The sequence below is a fragment of the Tamandua tetradactyla genome, chromosome 10 (genome assembly GCF_023851605.1).
Source record: "Tamandua tetradactyla isolate mTamTet1 chromosome 10, mTamTet1.pri, whole genome shotgun sequence".
Taxonomy (NCBI): domain Eukaryota; kingdom Metazoa; phylum Chordata; class Mammalia; order Pilosa; family Myrmecophagidae; genus Tamandua; species Tamandua tetradactyla.
Window position 1 is genome coordinate 108,202,341 of NC_135336.1, and position 24,975 is coordinate 108,227,315.

At 57.5% G+C, this 24,975-nt stretch overlaps 1 protein-coding gene across 42 annotated transcripts in view; it reads left to right on the top strand.

Annotated features, from left to right (window-relative positions):
- Nucleotides 1-24,975, top strand: part of PCBP3 (poly(rC) binding protein 3) — a 470,825-nt gene that overhangs the window by 444,217 nt on the left and 1,633 nt on the right. For 34 of the 42 annotated variants that reach the window (XM_077119223.1, XM_077119230.1, XM_077119201.1 and 31 more), the window contains 6 exons: nt 2,758-2,901; nt 5,267-5,308; nt 15,305-15,383; nt 15,879-15,938; nt 20,312-20,364; nt 24,379-24,548. In XM_077119223.1, the coding sequence (XP_076975338.1) occupies nt 2,758-2,901; nt 5,267-5,308; nt 15,305-15,383; nt 15,879-15,938; nt 20,312-20,364; nt 24,379-24,548 (548 nt within the window). Of the gene's footprint in view, nt 1-2,757; nt 2,902-5,266; nt 5,309-15,304; nt 15,384-15,878; nt 15,939-20,311; nt 20,365-21,269; nt 23,178-24,378; nt 24,549-24,975 lie in introns of those variants that run through there. The other 8 variants (XM_077119231.1, XM_077119232.1, XM_077119233.1 and 5 more) reach the window with 8 other exon arrangements.

Below are 24,975 nucleotides of genomic sequence, written 5' to 3' on the forward strand. Positions count from 1 at the left end.
TCCACGGCTCTGTGCAGGGCGTGGGGAGTGTGGCCGGCCCTGTGGACACAGCAGAGTGGCATCAGCCGTGGTGCCATGAGCTGGGCTAGCAGCAGGGACTGGGTGCCGGGGTGTGAGGCCCGTGATGGTGGGAGGCTGCTTCTCCTGCTCCACTGTTTCCCAGTGGAGGACTCTTCAGGAGAGGGCCGACAGCTGGGAGGCATGTCCTGTTGAGGAGGGGCCTGCGGGGGCTGCCACATCCAAGGGCGTGGGGGACGCAGGTGGAGGGGGGCCGGGCAGTCCGAGGCAGCGCGTGCAGCCTGTCCCAGAGTAGACAGAGATAGGTGAATAGGAGGAGTAAAGCTGAGAGACAGTGTAGGCGCTGCAGCTGGACAAAGAGAAACAAAGGCTCTCAAGGTGTTGGTGAAACTCTGAAATTTGGATTTGTCCATACCAAGAATGAAGCAAGCTCATGAAGCTGTGAGTGAGTTGCCACCATTCCCTAGTTAGGGCTGAGGATCCCGCTCAAACCAGTGCCAGGTGTCGCGTGGGGGCCGCCCGCCCCCCGCAGGTCTCCAGCCGCTGCACAGTGCCTGGAGCCAGGCCATCTGCCAGGAGGACCCCCGCCCTCCCTTTTTTGTATAGTTGTATAGTTTTCTGTTTTCCTGGAGTGTAACATTTTGTAAAGTCAGAAACCCTTTTTTGAGTATTCTTGTCCCAATAGTCTCCCTGCACGCTGCCATGTCCCCCAACCTGGGCGCAGCCCCCAGATCCCGGCAGGGGTGCACTGGAAGGAGGGTACACCCTAAGACCCGGCCCCGCGTGGGGGGCCCACCTCACCCCATCTCCCTTAGCCGAGGCTCTGGGCGGCGGCAGGGGTCCCTGTCCTGTCTGCCCTTGGAAGCCCTTGGAGGTCGGGGGAGCTTGCTGCCCCCATAGTGTAGCTTAAAGCAGGAACGGCTTTGGGGGAAATAAAAGATGCTTTTAAGACCCTCCTCTTAGATCCGGGGCCGAGGACCGGGTTACGAGGTGTGCTTCTCGCACCTTCGAAATCATGAAGGCGCCAACTGAGCAAAGACAAGCTGAGGCATAGGCCACAGGGGCGTCCCCGGGGCCCTGGCACTCAGCGCGGGGGCACAGCCCAGCGGCGCCCCATCCTGGCCCTTGGGCAAGGGTCTCCAGGAGAAGGGGGACACACACCTGCCCTGGCCTCTGTCTCTCAGCTGAGCCAGTTCCCGGGCTGTGTCCTGGGCTGAGGACGCGCTGCTCGGGGTAACTGCCTGTGACCTCTGCCGAGCCCTGCCCAGGGCCACCTCCGCAGCAACCTGCACCCCGGTTTGAAATCTCTCAGCCACAGAAACTATTTTGTTTCATTTCTTTTAACAAAGGGAAGGGCTTCTCAGTGAGAAGGCGGTTCAGGGGGACTCAGGGGCCCGTGCAGGAGGAAGGCGGCTCTGACGAGGTGAGGGCAGCTGGCCTCCCAGGCTTGTAGCCCATGTTCCCGGAAAACCACCCACAGGCTCCCACCGACGGGAAGCAAGCACCCTGCCCTCCCCAGGCATCGCCTCCAGACGGCCAGGCGAGGGTGGGGACTGGGGCACAGGTGGGAGGCAGCTCAGGCGGCAGGGGAGCTCTGTGGGGTGCATGGGGGGCTGGGGTGCAGTGGGGGGGTCGAGGCAGAGAGGCACCCGAAGGGAGGGGAGGATGGGGGCAGGGAGCGCTGAGGCGGGGGGCGGGATCTTCCCTTCATCTGGGGGCACTGATGGTCCTAGAGGGGCTGCAGGGCATGAGGAGCCGTCGGGCTCGGGAGGGGAAGGAGCTGACCCTCTGCACAGCCCACGAGCTCAGCGCCACCCACCCTCCACACCATGACCCCTCAGGGCACCCAGCTGCCCTGCCCTGCACTTGGCCCATATGTGCCGAGCAGCTCCCCGTTTCCCCTGGAGCCTGCCATGCACGAATGCACCACCCCTGCGCTGGCGCCCCAGCAGAGGCATCTCGTGCCCACCTGTGAGCTTTCTGAATAACGGGCCCTTCTGTGACGTGAGGAGGGGCCGACGGGAACACACAGGGCCCGGGGAGCAGCGACACAGGGCCTGGGCTGCTTGTGCCCCCCATGCTCGCCACGGCCCACCCTGCCACACAGGCGTCCTGGGCCCAGATGCAGAGTGTGGGGATGCGAGGGGATGTGGAGGTGGGGTCACAGGGGCCGAGGAGGGGAGGTCACAGGGGGATGGCAAGGAGGGGTCTCGGGGTGACGGGGAGGGGAGGTCACAGGGTGATGGGGCGGGTTGGCATGGGGGATGGGGAGGGGAGGTCATAGAGGGCAGACGGGGTGGGGAGGTCACTGGGGTGATGGGAGGGGAGGCCACAGGGGGCATGGGGAAGAGGCTCATGGAGGTGACTAGAAGGGTTGGCGTGGGGGGATGGGGAGGGGAGGTCATGGGGTGGGATGGGGAGGGGAGGTCATGGGGCAGATAGGGTGGGAAGGTCATGGGGGTGACGGGGAGGTTGGCGTGGGGGTGACATGGAGGGTGGCCTGGGGTCAGCAGATAGTGTCGCAAGGTGGCCATGTCTCGTGGAGGCTGCGCAGTGGCCTGAGCAACATGGGTCCAGCCTGTGTCCTTAGGTGCCGGGGCCTCTCCCCTCTGACCCCTGGGGCAGCAGGTGGGACCGCAGGGCCTGGGGCGGGGCCCAGAGTGGGGCATTGGGGGGGGATGGCGCATGGCGCCCACAGCTCTTCTGACGCGCTCTTTCCCTCTCCTGTCCCTCTCCTAGTCCCCACCGAAAGGTGCCACCATTCCCTACCGCCCAAAGCCCGCCTCCACCCCTGTCATTTTTGCAGGTGGTCAGGTAAGAGCCGACCCGCTCGCGGCCTCCACTGCCAACCTCAGCCTTTTACTGCCGCACCCGCCGCTGCCTGTTAGTGCTCTCAGGTTTTCTCGCTCCCCCTGCATGTCTCCTCCCCGTGCGCTGGACGCAGAGCTCTTCGCGGCCCCTGGGTGGGGGGGAGGCAGCACCCCTGGGAGTGGACCAGCGCAGGACCTGCCCTCCCCCCACCTCAGCCGGACCCAGGCCCGGAGGTCGGGTGCTCTCTAGCCCTGAGCCTGCCTGGGCCAGCCGTGTGGGTCCTGCCTCAGGCCCCGTACTGGGGTTGGGGGCGCTCAGGCGTCAGAGGCTGACCGTAGGCTCGGGGCTCCCGCTTGAAGCCCGTGGCACCACACGGTCCCTAAGCACATGGCCTTGTGCCCCAGCGTGTCCCTGCTGGGAACGCAGCAGCGAGGCCCCGGCAGGGTGGAGCCGCCCTCTGGGCAGGGCCCCTCACATAGTAGGGCCGTCGCCCGTGCCTGTGCCCGTGACCCGCGGCCCCCTTAGGAGTCTCGGTGCCCCCCAGCATTCACCCAGAAGGGCCTGGGAACAGAGCCGAAGGAACAGCAGTGCCCTTTCCCAAGGGCCACAGCCCACCTTCTGGGGACCTTGGCCCTGGCCAGGCACCAGAGACGTCCCTTGCACCGGCCCTGGCGGGGTGGGTCACCAGGGGCCGGGCCACAGCAAGGGCCTTGGCTGCGCCGGCCACATGGGGCCTCGGAGCGCTCTGGGTCCGGCGGGTCCAGCCTCGTCCTCACCCAAGGGAGAGCTGAGGCCAGGCTTCCCGGCCCGAGTAGGGCAGAAGGCCCAGGAGGGAAGGAGGGGCGGGGCTGTCTCCGTCCCTGGAATCTGCCCAGGAATCTGACAGGCTTCTCAGGATTCCTTTCCACATGGGGGACGGGCAGGAAGGGGGAAGCCCGCCTTCCCGGTGTGGCTGAGAGAACTGAGCTCGGCCCAGCCCCCGCCCCGGCCTGGGCTCCCGGGACCACGAGCCTGCCCGGTTTCTGCTGCTGGTGCTCCCCGCCGCACACCCCCAGGGCAGTGTCCCAGGGTGGGGCCTGGAAAAGTGCTTAGACAACAGTGAGGGGCCTCGGAAGGCAGTGGGGGCTGTAGGGGCCAGGGTGCCCCCCCAGCTAGGGCCCTGACAGCAGTTCTACAGAACCCTCCCAGCCCCCATTCACAGAGGGCAAGACCCCTCGCCCGGCGTGCCCACCCCGTGTCCTCTGTCGGGCCTCTACTGGCCGTTGACACCCAGGACTGGGATCTTGGCTGATTTAAGCCCTGCAGTTTCCCAGAACCCTAGAAAATGCCAACTTCTCCTTGGGGTTCAAGGCACCCCTGAGGTTTCCTTCTTGGGGCACAGTGACTCTCACAGGTGCACACAGCATGACGAGGGTCGCCCCGTGGATGAGCAGAGCTGGGGTCACGGGGGTCACTCATGCTCACAGTTGTCCTCAGCCCTTGCTTCTGCCCAGCCAAGCACAGACCAGCGCCTTGATGCCAGGGTGCCCGTCCCCCGGAGTCCATGAGTTTCTCTGTCACCTGGAAACCTCATCCCCAGCAGGCCCAGGGGCCCTGTCAGCTGCCCCCTGGAAGCCACTGGACCACGTGGAGCACAAAGGAAGGGGATGGGCCTGCGGGGCCCCTCTGGGGTCTGCCCAAGTCCCTGTTTGGAAGGCAAGGAGACGATGAGACCAAAAGGAGGCCTCAAAGGCACCTGCGGCCTGAGCCTGCGCCCTGCCCACGCAGGCGGCCCCCTTCGCTGCAAGGGCCGCCCACCGAGCATGCGAACGGAGCGTGAACTGGGCCATTAGAGGACTGGTTTGGGTCTTTCTTACTTAATCTGGCTTTTGCAAAATTGTTCTGGCCCCTTTTATAGCTTTGCTTTTTTGTTTGGTTTTCCTGGAGTGAATATTTCCTGAAAGTGTGTGTTTGTTCTGATGAGTGATTACATTTTGAAAAGGTTAATCATCAGTGGCCCTGTTTCTGGGGAAGGGAAGCACAGATATTTCTTAGATTATTTTTTTTTTAAGAAAAGCAGGAGCAAGTGTCGGAGAACATTCCGAGCTGAATTATCCCCTCCCACCCACTGACTCGGCCAAGCTCAGTTCTCTGCAGCCCCCAGAAGAAGTGGGGTGTGGGCTCCCCCCAGGGTCCACTGCTGGTCACGAAGGGGCACTGGGCGAATCCTGACTGGCAGGCGGCCTTCCCCAGGCCCCCACAGCACTTGCCCCGGAAGGACTGACCAGTAAGGGGCCGTGGAGATGACCACGTGTGGGACAGCGCTTTCCAGGAGGCCTCTGGGCATCCCGCGTGGAGAGCTTGCCCCAGCAGGGTGTTGTGGCGGGGACTGGGGTGCCCCTGGGGTTGGGTTCCCAGGCCGGCCTCTGCGGGCACTGACAGCCTCTCTCTTCCGCAGGCCTACACCATCCAGGGCCAGTACGCCATCCCCCACCCAGACGTGAGTGTGCCTTTGTCTCCTTTAATGCTCTTCTTTTCCTTGTCGTCCTCCAGCGTGCATGCTGCTGTGCGTTACTGATGTTAATATTACAGCATAATATTAACGCCGTTCGCTAAGTGTCCCTGCCGTGCTGTGTCCATCCGCCCTGAATAACCTGTGACCTCTCAGCACTCGCTTGCGCGTGCTGAGGACTTGGCCTGATGAGGGATTGTTTGCTGCGGCCCAAACTTCTCCCGTGCGCTCGGGGCTCCGACCGGGGTCCACAGACTGCTTTGTCCACGGCCACCCGGGTCGGGAGCCCTGGGACAGTTGGGGTGTGTTCCCACAGTGGGCAGGCATGGCTCCTGTGCACACCTGCCAGGTAGATGCTTTGCTGTCACACTCGTCCTTTAAAACGCATTGAAAAGGGCACCTGGGTGCCGGCCATTGCGTGCTCCTCCCCGCTCTCAGAGCCCGACTGAATGGCGGGGTCCGCCTGTGCGGTGCTCACCTGGGCAGGACCCCTTTGCAGGCTGGGGTCGGCGCAGTGCTGTGCAGGGGGCAGTTGAGTCGCACAGCCCCGCCCCGGGCTGCCTTCCCTGCTCCTTACTCACCCCTCCCGCGAGCATCAAGTCTGACTGTCCCCACAGGATGAGGGTGGCCTCCTAAAACAGCCCATGGGGAGAACAGTGGGCGGCACCTTTGCCTGCGGGCAGCGGCTCCAGAGAAGTCTGCGGTGCCTGGGGGAGAGCGCAGCCCCTTGCAGGGCACTTTCCTGGTGGGGGCCTGGTGCCCTGGCTCACGGGGTCTCTGCTTGTGCCACGAGAAGTGAAGGCAAGGAAAAGTGAAACGAGAGAACACTGAGAAAGAAGGCAGTGTTGTCACTAAAGTAAGGGAAGGCGAAAGTAGGAATCTTGTCTGGGCAGCTTCCAGCACGTGAAGCTGACCTGAGATTGGTTCATTCTGAAAAGTCCTCTTTCCTCCCTAACCATTGGGGCACTGCCCAGCCCGCAGCCACCTCCAGAGGCGCTTTTCACACCTCCACCTGTGCGAAGGGGCCTGGGCAGGGCAGGAGGGGAGGTGGCGCCCAGGTGGCCGGGCAAGCTTCCGCCTCTTGCAGCGGCTCCCTGTGAATCACACAGGGAATGAGTAGCTCATCTGCATAAGAATTGATGGGGGCAGTGGTAGGCACTAAGATGGCACTAAACAAATACACCAAGTACTTGAGAGTCAGCCCCAGGAGGGCCCACGCCCGATCAGTCCCCCTACCTCTAGACCTGTGCTGGTTTGGACCTGACGGGGGTGGGTACAGATGCGCTGCTGCCGCCGCCACGTGAGAAGCCGGCCGCCGCCCATCCGTGCCCCTGCATGGCCTAGGCCGAACCAGCCATGTGGTGGCCGGGAGGAGAACGGCACAGCTGCCCACAGGCAGGCCTGTGGGGCTCCTCCAGGCTTGCTCCAGGCGCCCCGCCCTGCACGGCAGGCAAGGGCCAGGTCCCACACTCGGTCTGTGTGTCTGCGTGGCGTACCTTTCCCCCATGGTCTACCTGCAGACCCCCTGCAGTCGGCTGAGAAGAGGGTGCAGGGACCGGGAGATGTTGTGGGGGAGGGCCCTGCAGGTGCCGGAGCAAAACTCGAGGGCCCCAGGGCGGCCGGACTCGCCTCCTGCTGGGCGTCTTAGGCATTTGAAAAGGCATGTGTCCAAGTGTGGGTTCGGGGCCCGGGGTTTCCATATTCTCTACAACGCCAGAGAAACACAGGGGCCTGCCACCTCTAAGGAAGGACAGTTTTAGCAGATTGGGTTAAAATTTATTTTCTTGCCCCAGAGAATTGTTCTAAAATCATATATGAGGACTTGTCAGCAATCATCTAATAAACGTCTCATGCTGTAGCCAAAGAACTGCAAGGCCTCACTTAGGCCTGTTGAGTCACAGACATTTGAGTTGACAGAAAAATGCTTTCTTGTCTGAAATTTCCAAAGGAGGTGGGCACACGCATGTGTGAGAACAAGAGATTTTGATTGGTTTGGTCGATTGATTTTTATATCAATTGGTTGTTTTGCTCTTCCTCATGTGACTTTTCCTGTTGGTCTTATAAATAAGTAGTTTCACAGAGTATTTGTTTCTTGTAAGTTTAAACTTATTTATAATTAACTTTTCTAATGACCTCGTTGCCTGTGGTAGATTTAGAATACTCAGTTATTCATCATGAAATGACTTTCCGTGTAAGGAATTCTGTTTTCTTGTGTCAGTATCATGTGATTGGGTGAGCAGCTGTTACTAATAAAATAGTGGAAACTTTCACAAATTCTTTCTTTTCCAGGCATTTAAAATTGAAGAATTGGACTCTCACTTAGATCATCACTAATCATTCTTCCATTTTAAACAAAAATAAAAAGAATGTTCAGGAACATAGGTGATGGTTGTGAGGACAAGTTTTTATCCATGTTTAGCATTCAATAGGGATTTTGAAAATCTCAACTTCTTAGAACCCAACTGTAAAAATTATAGGAAATATTAATGAATATTAATTTTATTTCATAATATAATTCATATGCAATTTAGATATTTCCATCAAAGTAGTGGGCACATGTATATTATAGTATATATAATATATTCTTTTAACTATTTAACAATTCGTCGAGATTTGTGGGCCCATAAATCAGACACACAGACTATGAGAAAATATAGTTCTTAGATCAGAGTATTTGTTCATCTAGCACTAACACATGCATATTTCAACGCTTTCTACTTTATAATTATTTAAGAATTATCAGCGTGTGCACACACGCGCACGTGCACGTGCACGCGCACACACACACACACACACACACCACCGTTGCAGTTTCCCTCCGGATTCTCAGCACACAAGCTGGGCCGCTTTCCCTAAGGCCCTGGCAGCTGTGCACTGTGACGCACAGACACTCTCAGCCGCTCCGAGTCTGACACGTTCCTGCCACTGCCGGGGCGGCCAGGTCCTTCCCTAGAACCACCCGGGACGCCCCGCGGCCTGCAGGAAGTCAGGTCAGGGCCGGTTCGCAGGGAGGCAGCGGATGCTGTGGACAAGGCGGCTGCTTCCCTCCTGGTGTGCCTGGCCCTTGTTCACAGAAGGGCAGCAGCACCAAGAAGGACTTGTTTTCTTCTGGGAGAAATGAACAGACTCTGAAAACGCCCTCTTATGTGCGAATCTTTCTTTCTGGGGATGCTAAGACAAGCAAACTGATTACTGTTAGAGCTGACAGAGATTTGCCGAGGGTGCCGTCCCCCTGGTGCGCCCGGCCCTGCGGAGCAGACGCCCAGGTTTGCACGCGGCGTGGAGCTGCGGGGGGCGCAGGTGCCCGTGGGGGCGCTGCTGGGTTTTAGCAGAGGGCTGGGTGGTGCAGGGAGCTCGGCGGAGCAGGTCCTAGCTGCCTGCTGAGGGCCTTGTTCCTTGGAGAGGCGGCAGCGGCGAAGGCGAAGGGAGTCGGGACGTGCCCTGCGTCCTGGCCGCCCCGCCCACAACCTGCTGGCACCGCGTCCGCGGACGTGTGGGAAGCAGAGGCGCCCCACAGAGCAGTCACCGTGGCTGAGCCTGGGCAGACTGCTGTAGAGCGCGTTCCTGCCCGCATCCTCTGTGCCGTCCTACCCGCACCCTAAGGGGGTGGGGGGAGGGTGCTCCGTTCATCTAACTGGGAAAGAAGTGTCCAGAGTGGCCCACGCTGCAGCCGTGGCCACTGGCTGAGTGCCCAGCACCCACTTCACTGCAGCGTTTGTTCTCTGGAAGGTCCTGCTGCTCAGCGGGGCGGCCCCTGCCCCCCACCCTGAGGGGGTGCTGCTGCAGCCCCTCCTCTCACTCGCAGGGCCCAGGCTCCCCTTCCCCACCCGTGCAGCACAGCCTTCCTCTTGCTGCCCCCTCCCTCTACCGAGCGGCCCGCTGCCAGCCCTCCCCTTCTCAGACTCGGCCTGGGCATTTTCACAAGCCCCTTGGGTGACTTGTTGGCACACTGAAGTCTGAGAACCACTGATAAAGAGAATTGGATGAGAAGGAAGAAGATGTATCTAATGGAGAAGCAAAATTCCAAGAAATAAGCACTGAGAATTCCCCAGAATTACAAAAAGCCAACCCTCACATCCAGAAATACCACCAAATCCCATTCAGGATAAATAAATAGAAACTCATTTAGATACATCAAAGTAAAGTTACATAAAGCCGAAGACAAAAGGCAGACCTTAAAATTAGAGGGAAAAGGAATAGTAAAAAGAACAACGGTGAGAAAATCAGTTGACTTCTCAACAGCCACAGTGGGAACCAGGAGACAGTGGCCTAACAAAAGAAATCATCAACCTTCGCCTCTACCTCAGGACGGTCTTCCAAGGACCTCAGTAAGGAGACCACCCGGCCTACAGAAAAGGGCTCTCCCGGTGCCCGTCAGGACGAGGAGGGCCCCAGGAAGAGCGCTGGGGCTGCAAGAAGGAATGGCTAGAAAGGAAGATGGTAAATACTGGGGCAAATGAAAACAATATTGACCATAAAATCCATGTCATGCTGCCTAATTTGTGGGATTAACATAATGGAACTAAATGAGCAAAAAATAGCATATATACAATTAGGAGGTGGGTAGCAGGAATTAAAACGTTCTGTCGATCATTGTAAGGAAGAAGGTAAAGAGACAGAATTTAGACTTTAAGTATATGTGTTAAAATTTCAAGGTGACCATTAATGGAGTAGAAGTGTATGACTTCTATGAAAGTAGAGGGGGAAATGCGTAAGAAAAAAAATTACTAACCAATCTAAAGGGAAAAAAGGAGGGAAAAGAAAAGGAAAGAAAACCTAGAATTGCAGGACAATTAGACAGTAGTAAATAAGATGGCATAAATGAATCTAAATATATGCATAATTGTGATAGAAGTAAAAATTAAACTTCCCAATTAAAAATCAAACTGTCAAAATACGTTTATAAAAAATATCTAAACAATAGACATACAAACAGAAAAAAACATCCAACAATGTAGTTTTTCAAGAGACATACCTAAAGCATAAGAACTCTTAGAAATTGAAAGAGTGGAAAATGATATGCCAGGAAAAATACCAAAAAAATCCTTGTCAGTAGGGGGGCAGAAGAAGACTTTAGGACAGAAACTCTCTTAGGTCATTACATATTAATAAAAGGTTTTGTTCACTTGAAAATATAACAATTCAGAATTTATATGCCCCTAAAACATAGCTTTCAAAATATATATAGAAAAAGCTGGGGAGCTATAAAGAGAATTTGACGCATTGTGCAGGGACCCACCATGCCCCTCTCCCAGTAGGTGCCGGGCCCAGTGGCCGACATGCAGGGGACACCCCTGCATGGGCTCCACAGCCGCGCCTCCCCTGTGGGCACCTGCCGCCGTCAGGGGCTGCAGCTGCACAGACCGTGCTCTTACCCCAGGCGGTTAGGGTAGAATCAACCGTGACAAGACTGTCGTTATTGGGCCAGGAGAAGTGGAGAGGCACAGCCTGTGGAGGGGCCCGGGTGTGTCATAGACATCAACTCCTTCCAGATGGACGTACAGAGACCACGCGGCTCCAGTCAAAATCCCAACAGAGCTTTTGAGGAACCTGACATGCTGCCTTGAAATTCATAATCAAGCAAAGGCAAGAATCACCCAGACGTTCCTGAAGAGATTGAGGGGATTTGACTGCCGGCTCTGAAGGCTTGGTGTGCGGGCAGTGGTGGGGACAGTGCGGCTGGGGCGAAAGGGAGGACGAATAGACCTGCGGATGAGACCAGCGGCCCCAGTGGGCTGCAGGTGTCCACATGGGTATTGGGGGTGGGGGGTGGAAGGGCCACGCACGAGGGCCCAGGGCAGCGGGTCACCCACGGGGGACAGCAAGAAAGCTCACTGCTTGTGAGCTGAGGACCTGCAGTGAGAGGAAGCCTTGGCTCTTTCAGGGGAAAATACAGGAAATATCTTGAGGTTCTTGATCCAGAAAGGATTTCTTAGATAAAACGTAGAAGTGCAAACCGCGAAGGAGAATGTTGGTGGATTTGACTTCGTTGAAATGACAACGTCTGTTTGTCTAAAGACGCCAGGAGGGAGTGAAATGACGCATCCCCAACTAAACTAAAGTCTTGTCAGCCTTACAGCCAAACAGGGTCAGTACCTGGAATAAGTGAGGCATTCGTGTGAGTTAGCAAAACCAGCCTAATTTTAAAAAAGGATGAAAGGCACAGACAAGCATTTCCCAGGCAAGGAAGGGAAAGGCAGATTAAAGCCGCCGTGGGTGGCCGGCCTCTTGGCCTCGTGGTTGCGGGGTGTCTGTGGCAGGTGGCTCCTAAGTGTGTTGTCCAGGGTGCTTGTGGGTCTAGGGCTTGTCTGTGCGTTTATGACACACTGTGAAGTGCAAGGGCGGGTTATAGAGAGGTCCCTGCAATGTGAGACTTCCTGCCCTCCCTCTGCTTGTGTGAAGAAAAGGCCACACAAGCAAATAAATGGAAATCCCCTCCTTCCCCTCCTCGCTCCTTCCTTTTGCCCTTTCATCTTTTCTGCCTTCCCTCTTTCTTGCTCCTCTGTCTTCGTTTCTTTCTTCCCAGTAATTTGGAGGCACTCGTGAGAACCAAAAGTCTGATTTTTTTTAAACAGTGGAATTGTCTCCAAAAGTGGGAAGGGCCTTGGCAGTTGGTCCTGCTCCCTCGTTTAAAAAAAATGTGGAAATTTAACTCCAAAGAGGTGAAGTGGCTGCAGCAATTAAGGGCAGTGTCGGAGTACGAAATGTGCCGGCTAACAGCTAACGTCTGTCCATTCACTGACTCATTCCCTCGGCAGGCATCTCCCCCGCCCTGCGAGGTGCTGTCTGCTCCCTTCCCTACCTCATGTGTGAGGGAGGGCGAGAGGGAGGGAGGGGAAAGGATGGGTGTCTATTCGCTTGTAAGGCCATTTCTTTGCACAAAGCAGAAAATACGGTGAGGAGGGAGAAGTTAGAGCCTGTAGGAGTGCCGGCCTCTGAATGTAAGCCTCCGCATGCAGGGCGGGGGTTCCGTAGCCGTGAGTTTGCTTTTACCTTTAACTCAGCCGGCTGGTGGCTCTTTGGGCAGCCCTGAGGGTGCGCCTTGTTTATTCAGCTGCGCAGGACCCGGGACCAGAGTGAGCTTGGAGCTGGGGGCACTTAGGACGGCAAACCTCATGGTGGCATTAGCATTGGCACTGACCCCATCTGGCCTTTGGCAGAAGGTTGCAACTGCCCATAGGCGTGCCGAAGCCCCTCGTTCTACAGATTAGGAGACCGAGGCTTGGTGAGACCAGCTGACCCTGACCAGCCTCCCATGCTCCCGCCTGCCGGCAAGTCCCAGTGGGCACTGCAGGCTCAGGGCCTGCCCCTGGGGACACAAGCACATCACCGGACCCAGCCCGCCTGGAGGTGAATTCAGGACACCTGAAAGGGACCCCCGAGACCCTGCAGGCATGGGCGCCTCGCCCCTCCCTGCCAGTGCCCTGGGCTTTGCACAGTGTTGGGGCCCACGCAGGCGGGTGGACCATGCACACAGCCGCCCGCCCACGCTGCACGCAGCCTCAGCCCTCAGGAGGGTCGGGCCAGGCCGCAGCCCAGCTCAGGCACTTGGGTGAGCGCTTGTTTTTTTAACTTTAATTTTTATCTCAAGGAATGGGGATTTCCTCCTCTATCCTGGGAGTCAGGTAGGCCTCTCCGCTGCGAAGAAATTTAGGGCTAGTTAAAATTCTCCAGTGAGGAGGGACTTCAGGGTGCAGCCCCTTAGCCGAGCCCCCCGGGCCGCAGCGTCTCCTCGCGGGTGGCAGCGTGATGGCCCTGGCCGCGGGTGGGCTCCGTTCAGTCCGCGTCAAAGCGACGCGGGAAGCGCCTCCCACAGGCAGCGCCCCGGCCCCTCCCCAGCAGGTGCCTACTTGCTTCCTTTCCAGAATGCGCCGCTGGTCCCCCCCATGCAGCCTGTACCAGAATATAGCGATGGCCCCACACCCCGGCCCTGCTGGCGCGAGCCCCTGCCCGGGGCCCCCTCCATGGATGGGCCTGGCTCTCCACCTCTTCCCTGGAGTCCGGGCGCCAGTGAGGCCGGGGCCGGGGTGGGGGGTGGCAGCGCCGTCCCTGCACGCCTGGGCCACGCCAGCCTCAGCACCCTCTTCGGAGGGCCTGGGTGCACACCCACCCAGGTGCGTCACCGCGGCCCCATGGCCACGTGACAGGCGAGGGGCTTTGTGGGCAGGGGCCGTGCTGCCCTGGGACTCAGCCCTGCCGGAGCCACCACCACCCTGGTGGGCCTGAGCTGACGCTGACCCAAGTTGTGTCCCCTGACCCGGGGTCCTCAAACTCCCTGGCCAGGACAGCCATGAGGAGCGGCCTCCGGGGGGTGGGGGTGCAGCAGCTTGCTCCCCAGCGGGCCTGCCTCAAGGCCGCAGGTCAGGGGGCTCCCAGAGAGCTGTGGACGTGGGCCCCCAGCAGGCGCCTCATCACGCTTCCGAGGGAGGGAGGCGGGGGGGGCTAGTGTGCCTTTGCACTGGCAAGCGTCTCGGGGGCTGGGCCGGGAAGGACCCGTGGTCAGCTTTCGCTGCAGCGATCAACAGCCCCTGCCCCTCAGTGGCCCTGGAGAGCAAAGACGGCACCTCGCAAAAGCGGCTGCGAGCCCATGGGCAGGTGGGGGCTCCCAGGTGCAGTTGGCTGCTGTCACCCCACACTGGCTCCTCTCTGGAGGAGCCAGGACGAGGCCGGACCCGCGTGGCAAGTGCACCTAAAGCCCCGTCCCCACCCAGCCTGCCCCGCGTCCACAGGCATGTGGGCGGACAGTCCCCAACCCCCAAGGCCCTGGCGACAGCTGTTGGGCAGTGGTGGTAACTCAGGAGGATCTCAGGAGAAGCGCTGCTCCTGCACAAGCACACGTACCCACACTCCTCGGTGGCCTCCGAGCACGTCTCAGGCTCTGGGCTTTGGGAGGTGGAATTGCTGGGGTATAGCCCCATCGCTGCCTCCTGGGTCCACAGAGACTCTCAGGACTGGCCCTCCTGCTGGGCTAGAGAGGCCACCCCTGCGGTGTCCCTGGGCCTGGGGCCCATCTGTGCAGTGTGGAAGCAGGTCTTGCAGGGGCCACCCAGACCCACCCTGGGGCGCTCTGGCATGGTCTTGCTTTGGGGAAACACTTGGGAGTTGAGGATGCGTCCCTCTGGATGTGCCAAACCCCCTCCTGGGCCTCAAGGGACCCCTGGACCTTGCGGGCAGTGGGCGTCCAGCCCCAAGAGGGGCTGGGAAGGGAACTCCGTGTGGCCAAGTCTCCCACATTCACCTGTATTGCTCCTTAAGAGATGATAAAAGAACTGAAGTCTTGTGGCAAGTTAGGAGGTGGTGAGAGCAGGGGACAAGGAGCTGGCTGCTTAGAACAGGGCACAGGTGCTGGCACAGTCTCAGCCCCGCTCTCCTGGCACCCCTTACACATGCCCCCTAAGTAGCCGGCTGCCGCAGGCGGGTAAGTCCTGCAGAGTCCTGGGGTGACTTGGGTGAGCCAGGCATGGCACAAGGTCACAAGTAGAGGTTTGCTAAGTAGACCCCTTATGGCATCCCACAGGGTGACAGCCTGGCTTTTGTGCGTGATGCCCAGGTTTTAATCCCACAGAAGCTGAGCTGTCTTGGCTTTGCGACTCAGAGAGCCCTCTGTGGGACCCAGGTAGCCACTCCCCACAGACCTGCTGTCCCCCACCGCCCGCCCCAGCCTGTGGGTCCACCATGTGGGAGTGGAAGGCAGCTCACCCAGGCCAGTGGCCGAGGGAAGGAGAAGCCATGCCCAGGGCACCCTGGGCGCCGTCCACTGCCTGTGCATGGGTGCCCCCTTCTGCACATAGACCCCCCCAGCTCTGCCCCCTGCCCATGGGGGCAGCCGGCTCCACTGGGGCCCCCAGGCCAAGCCCTCGAGACTGCCATGCGCCCGCACGGCCACTCTGACACTGTCTGTGTGCGTTCTGTGACTGCCTTTTATTTGGTGACTGTGCTCGATGACGATAACCTTCTTAGCTCTCGTGTCCCTCCTACCCCCAGCAGCTGACCAAGCTCCACCAGTTGGCCATGCAGCAAACCCCCTTTCCTCCCCTCGGACAGACCAACCCCGCTTTCCCCGGTACGTACCCACTGCCCTTCACTGCCCTCGTCTTCTCACGTGGGGGTCGGCTTGCCCTGACCCCCACCCAGTGCAGCTCGCAGAGTGCGTGCAGTCAGCTCAGAAGGCCGCATGGGCACGGCATGGCTGGGGCGGGGCGGGCGGTCTGCCTGCCTGTCCTGTGGCAGCAAGCCAGTGCCCTTGGCCCCTCCCTGGGTCTGAACTTGTCAGGCTTCTCTTTGCTGCCCACAGGGGCCTTCGTGGGCAGCCACCAGCCAGCCTGAGGCACAGATGAGTAGTCAGGCTGCTGTCATGCCCAGGCCCCTCCCACAGCAGGAGTGGCCCGGCCCAGGCAGCCAGGCCGGCCAGGGTCCTGGTCCCCCTCTGCCCCACGAGCGCCCTCCACCTGTGTCCGTCTGCTGCGGCCGCTCATATTTTGAGCTTCCCTAGTTGAAGTGACCCTGCTTATCTCCTTGAGGGCAAAACAATTAAATCTGTTTCTTCTTTGCTCTCCAGGAGAAAAGCTGCCTTTACACTCCTCCGAAGAAGCTCAAAATCTGATGGGCCAGTCGTCAGGTAAAACAAAGCACTAAAATGGAGAGCCAGCCGGGAGAGCGCTCGGAGGCGAGACGGGGGCGAGGCTGCATGGAGAGAGGCCCCGGGCTGCGTCCCCTGGGTCTGTGGCCTGGCTCCTGCTCACACTGCAGAGGATGCGGGTGGACTGTGTCGTCGCTGTGGCTGGAGTGGGCCCCGGGGGGTGCCGTCCGAATGTGGTCTCTCTGGGGTCCTCTTCCTGAGTAGGGCAAGGTGCTGGAGACCTGCAGTGATGAATTTTCTTCACAGGATGGGTGTGCTCAAACCCTGCCCCATCAGAGCAGGAGTGGGAGAGCCCCCTTAAGAGAAGGTGATCTGGGCTGAGGCGGCCGCAGCACCTCGGGTTACATTAAGACATTTGCCCAGAGAGAACGTCCCAGGGCCAGGAGTTGGGCCATGGGGCTGGGGGAGCTGGGCAGTAACTCACGGGTGGGCTCACAGCCCCCAGCCAGCAGCAGGAGCATGTGTGGGAGCCAGGTGGACCCCTTGTGGGGAGCCGCTGTCCAGCCTCCGTCCCCACACTGCCCTGCACTGTGCAGAGCATTGCACAGGGAGGACTGGGCCGCACTGGAGCCCAGGATGGCTGCAGGGTGTGTATCTCCCTGTGGGGAGGGGCATTCACGGGGGCTTCTGAACATCTACCCATCTTGGTCCGTGGTGGTCAGTCAGTCTGAGGGACCCAGATGAGGAGGCACAGCCCTGGCAGTCCTGTGCACTCGGGGCTGTTTTTAGTTAATTTTATGCAAAATTTAATTAAGGAAAATGAGAGGAAAGTGTTTTTAGTATGTGTTTGATTGCAGAACTGGTTCCCAGTCATTACAGACAAAACGTCTCGCCACCGCCCCCGGGCAGGTGTCCCATGTCTGCAAAGCCTCTCCCTGGAATGTGCTCTGTCCAGGGTGGCCCTGCTATTTCCTCACCCGGAGGGATGCAGTGCACCTGGAGGCAGCAGGTGGGGTAGGCAGCACGGAGGTGCCCGTCTGGGGCCATGTGGGGGAGCGTCGTTGGGCTGCTGGCCGTGGGGCAGCCCTGTCCTACGCGCAGCTGCGGTGCCCGGAGTGATGTAGGCAGGGGTTAGAGGGGACGCGTTGTCAGTGGACTTCAGCACCCAGCTCAGAGGATTTGACACTGTCCTCCCTTGATCAGGGCACACCAGGTTCAACAGATGTCACTCATGCTTTGTGTTCCTCCTGAGCTCTGCCCTGGGGTTGGGCAGGGCTAAGGACGGTCTCTGATGGTATCTTAAATGTGTGTGCTTTTGAAGGTGTATGCTTGAGAGACCAACAATTGTGGCATTAAAAATGGGCTTATTCAAAGAAGATAAGAACAGAAACTCTAGGTTTAGATTAGTAAAAGAAAAATAACAGTCTAGAGTGAATTGATTGATTTACCTCCAATCAGCTGAGCCCCATGTGCATCAGGCAAGGGCCCAGACTCAGGACTTGCTCTCCAGGCTCGCTGTCAGGGCTCACTCTCGGGGCTCAGTTTCGGGGCCCCTCCCTGGCAGGAAGTAGGCTCTCGCCCTGTGAGAAGGGGAGTTTCCTTTGGGTGACACAAATACAGTGGAAGAGAAAGGGAATCAACAGGCGGGGCACCATGTGGAGGGTGCCGTGACAGTAAATGGGCCAGCGGGGGTGTCCTCAGGGCCTCCGGAGGGAAGGGTCTTCAGGAGGGGCGGTACTGGGGAGGGGGCAGGTGGGCAGGGAGCCTGTGAACATGGGGGGGGCGGGAGGGGCCCCGAGGGTTCGGGGCTGGTTGGGCCCCCTGAGCCAAGGAGGTGAGCTGAGGGCAAGGGTGGAGGCAGGCCCAGCACAGAGCAGGGGGACAAAGACGCAGACTCGAGGGTGTTCCGACTGGGTGGGCAAGAGCTGGGCACCCTGGTCTGAGGTGAGCTGTGGGGTCAGGGACCCTATGAACTGGGTGCAGGAAGGCCAGGGTCTCTGCTGGGGGAGGGGGCTGAGAGGCCTCCCAGACAGGGAAGTGGGGATCGGGGGCAGGAAGTGGGGGGCTGCCTGAGGCGTCTGCCTCGGCCCTCTGCTCTCAGCACCTCCCATCGCTGGCCTTTGGCCTCAGATGCTCGCTGACCCGCCGCGGCCCCCTGTCTGCAGCCCCCGCCGTGTGCTGCCCAGCCCTGTAAATCTGTGTTTTTTGTCACTCCTTCGGAAGCTTGAGTAGATCTTGTATTTTATCTCTGAAAAGTTGTCTTTTATTTCATGGGCTCTAAACTGGGATTTTTAGCGTTAAAATTTGGGGGCTAGAAGATAAATTGGACCCACTTTCCTTCTTCTGCATGAGGGTATCTGGGTAGAAATGCAGCCTGTCGTTATGTCTAGCAGCTTCTTTTGAGCCCTGAGATGTTAGGGCTCCTAGCCCCACACGAGAAGAATGGAAGGCACTGCTGGGAACGTGCAGCCCCTCCTCTGCATCCCGCCGCGTGTGGCAGCTCGTGCTGGGCGCAGTGAGAGGGTTGATGAGCTGCTCTGAACCAGGGGACCCCCGAGAACCAAGGGAGAACGGGCACCTGGCCAGCTGTGGACCCTACACTGCCTCAGTGTGACCCCCTGTGCCCACGCTTTCCAGCGGCTGTGAGAAGCGTCACGAAAGACTATGCAAACATAACAGAAGCTTGGGGTTTTTTTTCACTTTTTTTATGGTAAAATATAGCATATATACAAAGCAAAGAAAGTAAAAGCAATCGTTTTCAAAGAACTCTTCAACAAGTAGTTGCACACAGATCCCAGTTGGTCATGGGCTGCCATGCCACCAGCTCAGATTTTCCCTTCCAGCTGCCCCAAACACGGGAGCTGGAAGGACACTTAATGTAGTGATTCAGCAGCCATACTTGTTTGTTAAATCCCATTTTTTCTGTTGTGACTCCTCCTTCTCTTATCCTTCTCCAAAACTGTAGGGGTCTGTGGGCAATGCCCATTCTGAATTTTTCATGTTGAGAAGGGGTGTTGACACCAAAGGATAGGAGGATGAATTAATAACCTTGGAGAGACTGGTCCCTCTGGGTTTCAGGATTTATCTAATGTAGGAATACTCCAAGAATTCTGTGTTCTAGGGAAGAAAACCTAGTGCATGAAGCCTTTACAGAGTCTCAGTTCAAGCCCTAGGTGTTCTCAAGAGTCAGCAGGAGTGATACTGGTTGGGGGTCAGCAAACCATCGCAATCAGCAGGATTTAGCAGAAGTTTGCATAAGAGTATTCTCCAGAATAGCCTCTTGGCTCCATTTGATCTCTCTAGGCCACTGATGCCTTATTTCATTTCATTCTTTTCCCCCTTTTGGTCAGTAAGGCATTCTTGATCTCACAGTGCCAGGACCAGACTTATCCCCAGGAGTATGCCCCACATTGTCAGGGAGATTTTCACCCCTGAATGGTTTGTACCATGTAGCAGGGAGGGCAACGATTTTAGTTGCAGAGTTGGGCTTAGAGAGAGAGCACGCAATCTGAGCAACAAAAGAGGCTTCCTGGAAGCAACTCTTAGACCTTGTTAGAGGTAGTCTTAGATTCCCCCCTACAGAAATAAGTTTCATGAGGACAAGCCTCAAAATTAAGGACTTAACCTATGTTCTTGGGAGTCCCATTGGTTTAAGAGAGTACCTGGGGTTTCCTAGATGGGAGGGTTTAATAGTTCCATATATATATATTCCCCCCCGACCTTTGGACCCTCAAGGAACTTACCAATACTTTTTAATTATCAGCCCACCATAGTCTGAGATGTATCCTAGTATTACATTAAACTGTACAGAATTACAAGGCCTCATTGCATGGACTCCAGGAGTGTGGGTTGTTTAAATGAGCTCTCCAGACAGTTGATTTAGATTATGTGTTACAGGAAATTTAGGTTCCAGACATGATAAATCTCTCTGCCTTTGGTCTTACACAGTAGGTGAAGGTCTAGAGTGCACACACGACCATCTGTTACCCTGTGTTCTGCTTTACCTTAGACCCAGACAGACTGGCTTTGTTTTTAACTCCAGTCAAGGCCTGATCTCTTTCTGGTTACTTTACCTGTTATTATATACAGCTACGCCAGTTTCCAAGGTGAGGCTCGTCCCTGGATCTTAGGTGTCACAGCCAACAGAAGCTCTTTAAATGATGTGTCCAAAATGAGAAAGTGAAATCTTTCTACTTGGATTTCTCCTTTTCCTTTTTTGTGAGAAAGACAAGTTAGGACTCAGGAGATTGGACCTGCAGTTTGGGTTAAAAACGCGAAGGGCTCTGGGGCCCTGGGCTGTGTGGTCCCTCATCGTCAGGCCTCATCTCTTCCAGCAGAGGATGGGTGAGCAGTGGGGTGTGACCACATGTGGTCCTTGTGCCAGCCTAACTGTGTCCCCTTGGTATGCCCAGGTCTGGATGCCAGCCCCCCGGCCAGCACTCATGAGCTCAGCATTCCCAATGATGTGAGTATGCCCCCTTGGGCCTTCCTGTGCTACCATGGGGTCAGCTGGGCATGGGGTGGCCATCAGCTCTGCATCCCTGGGCAGAGGGATCCATGGGGACCCAACACTTGGTTCCCCTCTCACCTACTCCCAATCCTGCTGTCAGATATCTCTCTGTAGTGTTTTTTTTTTGCTTCACCTCTTTCCTTTCTCCTTTTAAATGAGTTTAATGTTCATAGAAGAGATGTGATTTTATATCCCTAAGCTATTAAACAAGGAGCTTAAGGGTTTAGTCAAAACTCAGATATCCAGTGTTGGGCTGAGGTAGCCGAGGCCCGGATGTCCATCCAGGGTTGGGCTGGGAAGCCAAGGTCCCAGCATAATCCAGTGTTGTGAAGGTGCTGCCCTAGCTCAGGGTCAACCCTTGAAGAATGGGGGTTCTCAGGAGTGAACCCTACTACAGCACCAGCCTGTGTGCCATGCTTCTTCTAGAGGGGTTTAGGACTTCTCTGTGAGTCTGCTCAAGGTTTAACCCTCTCTGTAAGCACAGACTCCAGCAGACCTGAGGTTGGCAGGGTTCCTATGTCTACATGTGCTGTCATCCATTCCTGTTCAGGCATGAAGCTTAGGGTGTGGCCTCACGAGCTCCCCTCAACATAGTCCATCGCCAGTCTCACTAGGGGGGCAGGATCATTCTTTTAATGCTTGGATGATCCTAAGAATGTTGACTTACAGTCCCAAAACCAAGACACCGGAGAGTGTGTGAGCCACATGTTTTTACGGGTAACAGCCAGAGCAGCAGGGACAGAGCCTCTCTGGGCTTAGAAGGTGGCGATGGCCGGATGTGGTACCTTTCTACTTCAAGTATCAATAGGCTTCTGCTTCCCTGGAACTTATGGGCTGCAAGTACATTCACCATTTTGCAGTAACCAGATCGGCCCTTCACACCAACCAGGCAGGAAATTGTAGTCCTGCTTCTTCACATACGGTAACCTGCAGCCGCAACCAGTTTGGAAGTTCAGAAGGATTACCAGTTCATTGTATTAAAGGAGGACTGAGAAGCAGAAACAAGGCCAGGGGTGCCTAGAGGAGAGAACCAATGAGGCCATCTCAGCAGACTGCCATTTAAGAGCTGGAAGAGCCCATCCTCGTGTTTCAGATGAGGAGGAGCTTGGGGGAGCCTTTCAGGGAGGTGCAGGCTGGTGTTGCCTCCAGGGCTCCTTCTGCCCCAGGGCCGCTTGGGCATGGCATCCACCCCAGATCTTTTCTGCCCTGTCTCACTTTAGAGCAGCACGCGGTGCACAGGGACTCTGTGGCGCTGCTCGTCCAGCCTTCTGAGCATTTCTGAGGTCAGGCCAACCTCAAAAGCAGCAGGACAAAGCGTCTCAGACCCAGGAGGAGCCCTGGCTGTTTGCCTCCTTGCATGGGATCAGGTGCTACTGTGAATCCTTAAAGGAAAATGATTTCTATTATCAATGACTTTTTGTACCCATCTCCCTCCCTACCCTCTCCTCCTCTCACCCTCCTTCTTCCACTGTGGATGATTCTTTCTGGCATCTGAAGCCGCTGGCTGCCTACTAAGTGGCAAATGGAAATGGAATGCTCTACCCTGCAGACATTTTTTCTTTTTTAGCCTAAACACCTAAGTCGTTCTTTCACTAATATCAAGTACCTTGCTGCTAACCAAACATTCATTTTAAAACTGGAATAAGCTTTATAATACAAGAGGCTGCAAGTGTCTCTTCTGGGAACTGGTTTATTGCTTCTCCTGTGGCCAACTTGGGAACAAGGTAAATGGTGGTCCCCAGGCTTACCACTGGCCACCTCTCCTCCTCCCTAGGAGTGACTTCAGTGAAGGGAAAGCTCTCGGAACAAAGGCGACTTTTTCAGCTGCATGCCTAGAGCACGCTCTTCACCCTTCTTTGCAGCAGGACCCACTGGCACCATTGTTAGGAGGGCTTTCTCCAGCCAGCCCCAAAGCACCTGCCTGGGAGAGCATCTATGCTACAGTTTCAGAGGGTGGTCCCACCACAGCCAGCAGCACCACACACAGCAGCCTCTTGGAAAAAAGGGCAGGAAACAACCTGCATCTTTGCTCTGACACTTGACTGTCAACTTGTCCTGCTCCTTCTCTTGGTCAAAATTAGATCATCTGAAGGAAAGTTATGCTGTTGTTTGCAAGTTAGTACTCATTCCCGAAAGGAAAGACCTTCCTGATACAGGCACACCTGCGACTGGTGCAGCATGGCACACAAGTCCTGCAGTGCAGCCAGGGAGCACGGGCTGGGGCCAGACGCCCAGGAGCCAAGTGGCATGAGGAGTCCCTGGCGTCCCCGTGGGGGCCCCTGTGCCCTTTCCAGCTCTCTAGTTTATTTCTGACCCACTGTGGGCCACCTTCCACTGCCAGCTGCAAAGTCTGCTCCCGCCCACACGTTACCCTCAGCGCCCAGCACCTGCCTGCCGAGGCTGTGGACCTCTACCTGGCCCTGGTCTGCAGTCGCCCAGGGCCTTCCTGCTGGAAAACAGGTGTCAGCTGTCAGCAGGGACTTGGGGATGACAGCACAACAGGGACGTGGCCGCAAAGTCCCTATAGGGTGGGGCTCTGAGACCAACACCATCTCAACATGTTTTGATGGTTTTTCTTTAAATTTCCAGTGGGGCACACGGGGTAAGAGGAGGAGCTCATCTGGGCTGCCTCTGCATTTCCCTGAGGGGCCGGCAGAGATGGTGCAGACTGTGCCGCTTTGTCTCACCTTCTCTGATCCCAGACTTGCCATTGCCTGTCTCCTAGGGACGGAAGCCTGGCCCCCAAAAGGCACGTCCAGGCCTAGTCCGTGAGCCCGTGGGTGTGAACCCGCGTGCCGCCAGGCCTAGTCCGTGAGCCCGTGGGTGTGAACCCGCATGCCGCCAGGCCTAGTCCGTGAGCCCGTGGGTGTGAACCCGCGTGCCGCCAGGCCTAGTCCGTGAGCCCGTGGGTGTGAACCCGTGTGCCGCCAGGCCTAGTCCGTGAGCCCGTGGGTGTGAACCCGCGTGCCGCCAGGCCTAGTCCGTGAGCCTGTGGGCATGAACCCACGTGCCACCAGGCCCTCCAAGGGGTCGCACCACATCAGGCTGTGACTCGTTGGTCATAGGACCTGGGAGGACCCTACTTAGGGCCCCTGACCCAAGGGGGCCTTCCCTCAGCTGACTGGGCCTTTGAAGCCGAGGAAATGTGGATGCGTCAGTCAGAAGGAGCCAGGGAGACCAGAAGAGACCCAAGGAGCAACCTCAGGAGAAAGCACCATCACCAGGGTGGCCGGGATGCGAGAGGCTCCCAAGAAGGCTGCACTGCCAGCACCTTGCTGCTGGACTCCTGGCCCCCAACCCTGAGGCCACTGGGTGCTGCATCTCCGCAGACCTGCCACAGTGGCCTGGCAGATGGTAGCCGCGCTGCCCCCACATCCATGTCACCAGGAGGAGGGCGGTGATAGCACGTTTCTCTTGGCATGACTCCAGGTTTGCCCGATAGACCAGACCAGCAGCTGTGGGGCAGCTCCGGGTCCTGTGTCCGCCCTGGAGGGACGGGAGGGCACAGGGAGGGGAAGAAGGTTCCAGAAAGGAGAGAGCTGGGCGCCAGCTGGGAAATAATAAGCAGGCGATGCTGGAAATGAACCAGTAAGAAAACGTGAGGAAAGACCTTTGAAAGGACTGTGGGCGGAAGAGGAAATCATTTCCCTGAAATGGACTTTGGAGGAGAAATGAAGTGGACTGTGCTGCAAACAGGAAGACGTGCGCAGAGAGGACAGCAGGGTTCCGGTCCCCAGGCCGCAGTGGGCGGCTCTTTTGGGGCGGGCCGAGGGGCGGCCAGGTTCTCCTGAGCCGCCTGGGTGTGCCCGGGAGGTGGGCGGGGCCGGGAGTGGGGGCGAGGACCAGGAGATGGGGGCGGGGCTGTGGTGGGCGGGGCGGGGCGGGGCTGTGGTGGGCGGGGCCCTGCCTGCTCTCCAGTCGGGCTGCCTTTGGCTCTTCTCTAGGAAACCCTGCCCTCCTCTCTTCTAGCTAATAGGTTGTATAATTGGACGCCAGGGGACCAAAATCAATGAAATTCGGCAGATGTCTGGAGCGCAGATCAAAATCGCCAATGCCACGGAAGGGTCCTCAGAGCGCCAGATCACCATCACAGGGACCCCCGCTAACATCAGCCTTGCCCAGTACCTCATCAACGCCAGGTGAGAAGCGGGCAGAGAAGGCCCCCGGCAGGCCAGGTGGGAGCCCAGGTCTGTGGCCCCTGCCCATGCGGGCACCCTGGTGCCCAGACATCTTGAGCCTACACGGGTGCCCAGGTGGACGCCCTGGTCACTGCCTCTTCGGCAGCGGCTCGTTGGCATGGGATGTAGGGACAGTGTCCACTGCTGGGTCACAGGTCATCTGTGCCCCCAGGCTGCTTGGTGAAGTTAGAAAGCAGTGGCGTTTCTGGGACCCCAGGCGCCCATTTGGTCCAAGCCAAGCCCCGGCTGTAGGGCCACAGTGGAGAGCCCAGCTTTGTTCACCCTCGCACAACAGTGTAGGAATGAGGAGTGGGGAGAGGACTTGGCTGGCCTCTGCTTTGTACTTGTTGGAGCCACCATGGGTGGTGTGGCCCATGCCGCAGTGCCA